Below are 11,168 nucleotides of genomic sequence, written 5' to 3'. Positions count from 1 at the left end.
CATGTTTCCCAAGTAATGTAGCGGATCGGCGGAAGAATTGGGTCGATTAAAAGGAATTCCTAATCCAGGGAACCAAATACAAACTTAAAGCTTTAAAAGAGTATATAATTCATCAATACCTCATCCTACTATTATATTTATATTTATAAGCTAACCATAAAACCTTCTAGAAGGCATGTAACAAATTGATAAGCTATTCCTAAGGTATGCCATAACTAAGATGTTCCTACATCACCAACTCTCCTATACCAGTAGTAACTTAGCTTGGGAGTTATTTCTAGCTTACGTTGTTGGTACTCACTATAAGAGCATGGGGTACCTCACCTTCTCCGCTGAGCTGCTACATCTTTTATTTCTTTTTGGCTTTTATACTTTAGTTGCTCTTATGCATGGAATGATCCTACTAGAGATGATATTTCCTCTCTTTTTTGTTTTGCCGAAGGAGTATTGTATGAGTTTCTATACTAGCCTGTACTTTTTGAAATCTTTTTGAACTTTTAATTATTTTATTTATTGTACCTTTTGTGCATGGTTGGATGTTGATTCCTCAAGTGCAGTGCAAATGCAACTATTAATTTTCATGGAAATTCATCTCCTTATATGTGAACTTTAGGCCTAACTATTTGTATTTTTTATGCTCTTGTTCTATATAATTCAATATTCTCTTGTGAATATGATTAATTTTAGTCATAGCAATTACTACCAACTTTCTTATTGTGGCGTCAATCATGATCGAATTGTATTGATTCTCTCATTGAATTTCTTTGCTTTAATCATCATTTGCTACAGACTATTTGCATGTTTTTTATTGCATCAAATGAATATTTTCTACCGATTAAACAAACTAATATTAGCTTGATTGCATCAAAAGATTATTTTCTACAATATGATTACCTGCTGAGAACATTTTCTTCCAATAAACAACAAATGCAACATTTATTTTCAGCCGAATTATTTGAAGAGGTTATGGTTCTCTTGCGTGCAGGGTGGCAAGAAAATCATTGGTCAGGATTGGGGTTCTACATCATCTACTGGATCACCTCAACTCAAATCATGCATTAGCAGATCATTCCAGACTTATGTTGGAAGTACGTGCAATTAAGCACACACTTTTTTTTGTTTTATCACTTGTCATCTCAATTTCCTACGTTCTTCACCAACAAGAATTACCATCGCTTCTTTTGGGATGGCTCTCTTACTGCTTCGTAAAGCAGCTTTTAAATAGTAAAATTTTATTTTTTTTGTGTAACAAAATTGCTTTAAGAAGCAGCAAGAAAGCCGTCCCAAACGAAATCATTTAATCTAAAGCTAGCTTATGTAACACAGCACAAAAACGTGAATGCAATGCCCTTATTGAGAGATTATTCTGTGCGAACACCTTACACTGCTTATTGTTCAGAGACGAATCAGGTGCAACCACGTCATCCGATACCAAGCAGTATCGAGTAGGGGGTGGCGTGGCGTATTTTCATTGGGCTCTAGACGGCGTTCGACGTCTGCACAGAATTATTATATTACGACTCTAAACACTGATTTACTGGATACTGCAGGTTGATTACTCTCCATAAGGAATGAATTTCATTTTTGTAGCAAGAGTTTTTATCGAGCGGGCCGCAGCTGTAGCATAGACTGGGCACTGTGCGGTCACCCATTTTTTAAGGATAATAATCACCCGTTGAAGAAAGAGTATCTTATGAGCAGAATGGAGCAATTTTCTTTCATTTTTAACCATCAACTCAAAATGCTGTTGCATGAAGCGAAGTATATGGCAAAATGATGGATGGTCATGGGTCGACATTCAGGCTCATTTGGGACAGCTTTTTTAATGATTTCTAAAGCATTTTTTTAGTACAAAAATTTCTAGTTCAAAAAATTTTTGTACAGAAAATTTTTTACAGAAATTTGTATTAGAAAATTATTTTAGAAAATAGTAAAAAAATTATTCCAAAGCTGATGTTATTGTGCCGAGTGCCCCATTTGCTTACTGAAAGGGTGGTTTTTCCAGTGAAAAGAACAAAGAGTTCTTTGAAAATGATTATGTTTTCGGCTTGTTATGTTTTGTTCAGCTTAATTCATACTTCTTATAAATATTTAGTTAGTGTAGATCTGCTGGCTTTAAGTTTTAGCCAAACAGGAAAGCTTTATAGGAAAGCTTGATTGAGGCTTTCTTCTCTTCTCATTTTGATAATGAATCTGGTTATTCTTTTTTGGTTAGCCCTCATTTGAGCAATTAATAGGTACGTCATAATGTGCATTTACATATTTTTTTTTTATCCCAAGGCTTTATTAGATATTTCATGCTGAAAATTTTCTTGGCATTTTGGAGGAGCACGGCGAGTGATTGGCCCATCATTTACCTCTGAAAATATTTTATGTTTCTCTCAAAAGTAGAAAAATCTTTAAAAAATGAACTAAACATATTTTTTTTTTATCCCAAGGCTTTATTAGATATTTCATGCTGAAAATTTTCTTGGCATTTTGGAGGAGCACGGCGAGTGATTGGCCCATCATTTACCTCTGAAAGTATTTTATGTTTCTCTCTCAAAAGTAGAAAAATCTTTAAAAAATGAATAAACATTTATTTGGGATGATTATACTTTTTTTATAAAGTTGATTGTGAAATTGTGTAAAGGAAAAAATAGCAACTTAATTATTTTGGTTGTAAAAAATAAATTTTCATTAAAAAAATAGTAAAAAATTGAGCCCGGCGGCGATGGCGAGACTGTTAGAGTTCGGTTGGTAGAAACGAAAGTTGGCTAGGCACCCTGGACGTCGTGTGCAGAGAAATCGTGAGAGGTTTACTGAGAGAGAAGATCACCACCTGAATCGCCACTATTCAGGATACAGAACACAACACCACCACCTGAACGATAAGTGTCAGGATACAGGAAGAATCTCTAAACAGAGAAAATATATAATGCAAAAAAGCCTTCTCCTCTTTATTATCACTGTTCTATTTATACAAACAAAGAAAACCATCCTACGCTAGAGGATAAAGGAAATAGAGGCAACAGCTAAAACGCTACAGGAGCAAAACAGGGAAAAACAGACTATTGGTAATAACCAAGAAAATATAGACAACTTGACACATAACGCTAAGCTCCGGCGTCATTCTCCCGGTGTTGGAAGGGCTTCAAGCTCATAATGAGGCGTGAGATCAGCCACATTAAAGGTAGCAGAGACGTTATAGTTGTCGGGAAGATCTATCTGGTAGGCGTTTTCATTGATTTTTTTTACAATTCTGAATGGGCCATCAGCTTTGGGTCGAAGTTTGCTAAAAGCTCCGGGGGCGAATCTCTCCTTCCTCAGCCGAATTCAGACCATATCTCCTTCGTTAAACACGACCTTTTTTCGTGATTTGTTAGCTTGGCGTTGATATTTAGAATTCTGTTTTTCAATGGTCTCTTGAACTTGCTTGTGCAAGCGTTTGATCTCAATGCACCGTTGTTCACCATCCTTTGAGTAAGTCCTTGGTTGTGTAGCCGGGACTAAGTCGAGTGGAGTGATGGGGTTACACCCGTATGCGACCTCGAAGGGACTTTTACTGATAGATTGATTAGTGGATCGGTTGAAAGCAAACTCGATCTGAGCTAGTATTAAGTCCCACTGACGTATGTTTTTACCTACAAAACATCGCAACAAATTTCCCAAACTACGATTAACTGTTTCTGTTTGGCCATCAGTTTGGGGATGTGCCGCTGATGTATATTGCAGTCGTGTTCCCAATTTTCCGCATAGCGTCCTCCAAAAGTGACTTAAAAACTTAGCATCTCTGTCAGAGGTGATGGTTTGAGGAATTCCATGGAGCCGGACAATCTCTCTGAAATACAAGTCAGCAATGTGAGTGGCATCTAAGGTTTTATTGCACGCCACAAAGTGTGCCATTTTGGAAAACCTGTCAACCACAACCATAATGGAATCTTTATTTCTCTGGGTTCGTGGTAAGCCTACCACAAAATCAAGGCTGATATCTGTCCATGGCGACTGAGGTACAGGCAAGGGTAAATACAACCCTGCGTTCGTGGTCGTGGTTTTTGCTCGCCGGCATATACAACAACTTTGAACATATCTTCCCACATCGCGTTTGAGTAATGGCCAGTAGAAATTTTCAATCATGTGGGCTAGTGTCTTATCCCTGCCGAAGTGACCCGCCAGTCCTCCTTCATGACATTCCCGAATCAATGCTAGGCGGGTGGAGCATCTAGGAATGCACAGACGCTTATTGAAGAAGAGAAATCCTTCTTTCATGTGGAATAGCTGAACAGGTCCCGCTTGGCATTTACTCCATATCATTTTGAAGTCAGCGTCCGTACTATATAATTCTTTTACTAGATCAAACCCAACAATCTTAGTATGTAAGGTTTGTAGCAGCAGGTGTCTTCGACTCAGTGCATCAGCAGTTTGATTGCTCCGCCCAGATTTGTGTTTGAGGACAAAGTGAAAAGCTGATAAAAATTCAGACCACATGGCGTACCTCACCTTTAATTTCTTTTGATTACTAAGGAAACGAAGAGCTTCATGATCGGAGAAGAGAACAAACTCGTTGGCAAGGAGATAATGATTCCAATGATGGAGAGCTCGAACTATAGCGTAGAATTATTTATCATAAGTAGAATACTTTCGTCGAGTGTCATTTAACTTTTCGCTAAAGAATGCAATCGGATGACCTCCCTGACTTAGAACTGCCCCAATGCCTACGTTGGAGGCATCACAATCGACCTCAAAAACTTGATTGAAATCAGGAAGAACTAGTGTGGGAGTTGTTGACAATTGCAGTTTTAACAACTCGAAGCTGGCCTGTGCAGTCTCGCTCCACCGAAACCGATCGAATCGCAGAATTTCTGTCATGGGGGCAGCAATCGTGCTAAAATTCTGTATAAATTTTCTGTAGAAGGAAGCAAGGCCATGGAATCGCCGAATGTCAGTGAAGGATTGTGGCACCGGCCAACTCTGTATGGCCTCAACTTTAGAAGGATCTGCTTCCAACCCTGCAGCAGAAATATTATACCCCAAAAATGAAATCTGGCTAGTGGCAAATTGGCATTTTTGCACATTAGCAAAGAGCTGCTGCTCCCTTAACAGATCAAGGATTTGTCTCAAATGTTGTTTGTGGTCATGTAGGTTGGAACTGTAAATAAGAATATCGTCAAAATATACTACCACGAATTTGTTCAAAAAAGGTTGGAGAATATGATTCATCAATCTCATAAAAGTGTTTGGTGCATTAGAGAGCCCAAAGGGCATCACTGTCCACTCATAAAGCCCTTCAGGTGTTTTGAATGCAGTCTTCCATTCATCCCCATGCCTCAAGCGAATTTGGTGGTATCCGCTTCTAAGATCGATTTTTGAAAAAATGGTGGCGCCGTGTAACTGATCAAAAATGTCATCGATGCGAGGAATAGGAAATCGATATTTAACCGTGATTTTGTTCACCGCCCGACTGTCAATACACATTCTATATGTGCCATCTTTCTTTGGAACGAGTAAAGCCGGTACAGCACATGGGCTAGCACTAGGACGCACAAACCCCTTGGACAGAAGCTCTTCAACCTGCTTTTTTAATTCAATTTGCTCATCAGGTCTCATTCGATATGATGGTTTATTTGGAATAATAGCACCTGGAATGAATTCTACTGCATGCTGAACCGCACGTTCAGGTGGCAAGCCAGGCGGAATCTCCTCAGCCAAGACATCAGTATATTCTTGCAATAATTCATGCACCTGAGAGGTTTCATAAGGAGCCGTAGTGTTTTCTTCCATGAGGAGTAAGACATAACCTATAGTAGCTTCCTGTAATGCTTGTAAAAACATAGATTGTTTTAACAGCGGACTGTCAAGGGCGGTCTCTTCCTGGTTATTATCCAACGGCGTCAATACAATCTGTTTTCCTTGATACTTAAAAGAGTAGGTATTGGCTCTACCGTCATGTGTGGTCTCTTTATCATATTTCCAAGGGCGGCCAAGTAGGATGTGGCAAGCATCCATGGGTACCACATCGCACCAAACACGATCTTCAAACTTCCCAATGGAAAAATTAACAAGACATCGTCTCGAAACTTGGACATCACTGTTCTTTTGTATCCATGACAAGCGATACGGATTGGAATGATTTTCCGTGGGCAGTTGTAACTTTTCCACCATGAATGTTGAAACCACATTCTCACAGCTGCCACTGTCTATAATTACCTGACAAACTTTTTGATTCACAGTACATCTTGTTTTAAAAATATTATGCCTCTGACCTTCTTGTTTCTTATGAACATTTAGTAGTCGTTGAAGGACTAGCAAGCTCCCTTCATCAGCAGAAATAACAGTAGTTTCAAAAGGTTCAGATGGATCGCCAGGGGGCAACTTCTTGTTCGTGGGAGGCATCTTGCTCTTGCTCCAAGTCTTCTACCAAAGTAACCATGCGGCGATTGGGACATCCAGAGGCTATATGGCCAAATCCCTGACATTTGAAGCACTTGCGAGCTGGCAATCCTGTGAAATTGGTTCCAGTAGTTTGTCGACTAGAACCAGGGAGGGATGCATCTTCTTTGTTCTGACTGATGGTTCCCGTGAATGGCTTCTTGCTATCACCCTTCCCATCAGGTGGACGAATCAAGAACCGATCCTGAAATATTTTGCCGGTGCGTTGTTGCTTTTCTACTTTCAATGCAAGATTGATAACATCTTGCAATGTCCAGTAGGGCTGCAATTGTACCACGTTTGCAATGGATGTCTTCAGTCCACCCAAGAATCGTGCGATTGTGTTCTCTTCGGCTTCCGATAAATCGCATTGTAAGGATAATTGTTCAAATTCTGCAATGTATTCTTCTACTGTGAGATTGTTTTGTTGTAGGCGATGGAACTTCAAGAATAGATCCTGACGGTAATGATCGGGCAAATATTTTCGTCGTAGTTCTTTCTTCATCTTGTCCCATGTAGTGATTTTACTCTTTCCTTCACGGTTTCGGTTTCGCTTCACATTTTCCCACCAGAGGGATGCGTTTTTCTTCAATTTGATAGCGATTAATTTCACAATTCGATCAGCAGGAACGTCCTTGAAATCAAGAATCCGTTCCACGGTTTGTAGCCAAGTGACAAACTCAGCGGGATCCATTCGTCCATCGAAGTCAGGTAACTCGATCTTGACGCCCCAGTCGTTCGTGTTGCCTCTTCGTACACGCATTCGTGACCGATCATCCTCGACTTCATCACTAGAGGATTCTTGATGGAATGGATTAGTTTCATCTTCCTGTTCATTTCTTGCAGCTTGCTCCCTCTCTTCAAAACGTCCCAAGCATTGTTGTAAAAGTTGAATTTCTCTTTGCAAATCTTCAATCACCATTTCTTGAACAGGCCTTTGTTGATTCCTTCGAGGCGGCATCTTGCCGGCTCTGATACCACCTGAGCCCGGCGGCGATGGCGAGACTCTGTTAGAGTTCGGTTGGTAGAAACGACGAAAGTTGGCGAGGCACCCTGGACGTTGTGTACAGAGAAACCGTAAGAGGTTTACTGAGAGAGAAGACCACCACCTGAATCGCCACTATTCAGGATACAGAACACAACACCACCACCTGAACGATAAGTGTCAGGATACAGGAAGAATCTCTAAACAGAGAAAATACATAATGCAAAAAAGCCTTCTCCTCTTTATTATCACTGTTCTATTTATACAAACAAAGAAAACCATCCTACGCTAGAGGATAAAGGAAATAGAGGCAACAGCTAAAACGCTACAGGAGCAAAACAGGGAAAAACAGACTATTGGTAATAACCAAGAAAATACAGACAACTTGACACATAACGCTAAGCTCCGGCGTCAAAAATAATAAATAAATTAAATTATAATTGCTGTTTGAAAAGTTAAGTAATGAAATTAGATGATCACTTTCAAAGTGTTGTAAGAGAGTAACCCGCCTCACCTAGTGTACTTTGAGTAGAGTGGCACACCAATCTCGTCGATTGAATGGTACTTGGAGGAGAGGGATTGGGTGTTATTTGAATTAAAGAGGCATTTGTTGAGGGATAAAGAAATCATGAAGAAGCAGGCGAATGGGCACATGAAAGACATCCAATTTGAGATAGGGATATAATATACTTAAAGTTCTGTCTCTATAGACAAATGATGGTAGCTAATAGGAGAAATGAGAAGTTGACCTCGAAGTACTTTGGTCCTTATGAGATATTGGAAAGGATTGTAGCAATGACTTATCTATTGAAGTTACCTTTGATTGCAATTATACATTGTGTTCCACGTGTTATAGTTGAGGAGAGCTATCGTGAATCATGCATTCAAGAGTTATCCGTGACACTGACAAAGAATTTGGAGGTGGTGTTGGAACCAATGGAGCTAAGAAGGATATGACAAGGAGAGAAAGGAATTAAGGAAGTGTTGATAAAATGAAAGAATCTATCAGACTATGAAGCCACATGGGAGCCGTACAAGAGGATAAAGCAGTAGTTTTCGTCTTTCTATCTTGAGAACAAGACGGGTCTCTGGGAGAGAGGTATTGATGGACCAGTCCCTTATAGACCGACGCTCATTTACACCATGTGGAAGACAACAAGCGAAAATCCTACCTGCATTAAGCCCCATGCCTTTTGGATGGCATGGGGAAGAAAACTCGAATACATAAGGGGGCGGCGAGGAGGGAGGAGGGGGCTATTTTGCGAAGTTTTTGGGATTGTATGCTTCAAGTAGATTTTACCCTAGGGTTGAGTTTTTTGGATGCTTTTTTTTTCGCTGAAATTAGAATTTCTTAGGTTGTGAGGGCTTTAGCCAGTGGCTAGGGATTTGGGAGAGCCAGATCTTTCTCTCCAATTGAAGATCCAGCTATATATTGCTATTTTCTTTCATATATCTTGTAATAAAAAGAGTCTTGATGTGTTGTTCTTTCCAATTTCTTATTGTTGTTTGCTAATTTTGACTGAAATTACATCTACTTCCTATCAAAATAGTTCTACAATAATAATTCATCAACAATGATGTTAAGTACTTCAACCTACATTATTAATTTATCAAATCATATCTACATGAAACTGTTCATCCAACCATATCTGTATGACACTCAACGAATAAAATTTATTAAAAATAAATCATGCTGGGTTGAGCATCCTCAACATGGAAATACAAAACAACAAGAACATTAGAGGATAAAATTACTTCGAATTAAAACAGAACAAAAAAAAAAAGGTAGATAAAAAGAAAGCAATACTGTTGAAACATAACAAAAAGATCTATAAAAACTATGATTTACAAAATGTGCAGCGGTTGGCAAAAGGAATAACAAACAATAATCCAAAAGATAGTGAAAATAAGTAAATATGTTCATTTAAAAGGTAAATAAAACACATGGAAAGGTCTTAACAGTTCATTTAGTGGGTTCAATACTGCTAAGCAAGGAACCATATTCAAATAGAGAGGATTACTAGAGATCTCTTCAAGACAAAAGGAATATTATACTCAAGATATTATTCTGTAATAGAAGATGTACACGAATCCAAGTATTAATCAAAGAACCTAAATTTAATGAAAATGATGGTACATCATATGGTACGCACAGTAGCTCCAGCAAATGTAATCCAAAACATACCTTCTTTTGAGTTTGCTGACCACCTCCAAGGGATTCTATCAACACTTGAGGGGATAGTTTTCTGACCATTCTCTAAGGCATGCCATAAAAAGCTTAGCGACCTGCCAAGAAAACACTCATTTGCACAAACTAATCTTTTTCTTTAATTGTGTGCAAAAAATGAGCAATCACTGTGAAAGAACTACAACAAAAACTCTATCAACTTCAAATCATTTCTGACACACAACAACTCTATAAAAAACTTGCTCCTAGACAAACAAAATGCTCTCAACAGTGAGGAAGATATATATTACATATCATCTTATGTAAAAATATGGTCTTTTAGCATAACTAACTTTTAAGTAAGAATAGTAGATGGATCCTTCAAGAGCAAAAGTACAACCAAATTGGCCACTAGATGAAAGAAAAAAACTTGTAATACAAGTTTAATCAATGATCAGCTGGAAAGCTATGCTCAAGTACATTATATCAAAAATTAAGTTTGGCATAATTAACTTTCCATAGTAAAGGAATGGCCTTGAACTATCAGCCAATGAAGTTTGAGACTGCGACAAAGTATTAGATAGTATTCCAGTCCATCAAGGAATGAAAGCTACCAATCATCAATAAACAGAATCCTTCCATACTCAGATGCTTACTTCACCATTGCATTCCTTTAAGTTGGAGATTGCCACAAAGGTTTGAAGAATCCAAATTCTATTTCAAGCGCCTGCCGTGTAGATTCTTGAGCTATTTATCCTTCCACTTTGTTTATTTCTATTTCCTTTTTCCACTGGTTAAGATAAAGTAAAATTATACGTCAATGCTATAATCAATGATCATCTTTGATACATCATCAAAAAATTATCTTGATCGGGCATGAATCTTGAGGCAAAATCATATTGGAAACTCCCAAAATTAAAAGTGAGACCAACCGAACTCCGAATTCAACAAACTTATAGTCAAACTGAACATCTCGAAAATACGAACCCAATGACACCAAATTCAAGTCAATCAGAGTCCGAATGGGTCCAAATCAAGGACCCAAAGCGTTGATGGACCACAATTTGGATTACCAAACGGTTTCCAAACGTGACATGCTTATAGTCGAATTGAGTGGCTTGACAAGACGAATCCAACGAGCCCAAAATCGTGAAATTATGATATCACTAAGACATTCAAATGCCCAATAAATGGTCTATGATCAAGGGATTTAACATCAGCCGTCCATCCAAACCACTCTCAAAATACCCTTGATCTTCCATATATTTACAAGCCATGCCACTAGAAAATCTATAAATAGAACCCTCCTATTTCATGAAAAGGGACCCCCTAAGAAAGGATCAAGAGAGAGATCGGAGATCGCTCTTGCCTCGAGTCACTCCTAGACCACCGCACGGACTTCCGCCGAACCACCACTTGACACAGGAGCTATGCCGGACCAGCACCTGACGCCGGAGTTTTGCCGGACCATCGCCTAACGTCGGAGTTCTGCAAGACCACCACCTGAAGCAGGATTTCCATAGGACCACCGCCTGACGCTAGACTTCCATCAGGACCACCCCCTGATGCCGAAAATCCACCGGATCACCTGACGCTGGATTTTCGCCA

The 11,168-nt window shown here is 39.0% G+C and overlaps 1 protein-coding gene across 2 annotated transcripts in view; it reads left to right on the top strand.

Moving 5' to 3' along the window:
- The window catches only part of LOC110107117, a 10,555-nt gene extending 8,341 nt beyond the window's left edge, over positions 1-2,214 (top strand). For both annotated transcript variants that reach the window (XM_020837281.2, XM_020837282.2), the window contains exons 4-5: positions 986-1,088; positions 1,551-2,214. In XM_020837281.2, coding sequence (XP_020692940.1) covers positions 986-1,088; positions 1,551-1,555 — 108 coding nt within the window. In that variant the 3' untranslated portion in view covers positions 1,556-2,214. The remainder of the gene's footprint in view (positions 1-985; positions 1,089-1,550) is intronic.
- Positions 2,215-11,168: the final 8,954 nt, after the last annotated feature.

The sequence above is a fragment of the Dendrobium catenatum genome, unplaced genomic scaffold (assembly GCF_001605985.2).
Source record: "Dendrobium catenatum unplaced genomic scaffold, ASM160598v2 fragScaff_scaffold_1448, whole genome shotgun sequence".
NCBI lineage: Eukaryota > Viridiplantae > Streptophyta > Magnoliopsida > Asparagales > Orchidaceae > Dendrobium > Dendrobium catenatum.
The sequence above is the reverse complement of the archived record's forward strand: the minus strand, read 5'-3'. Positions and strand labels throughout refer to the sequence as shown.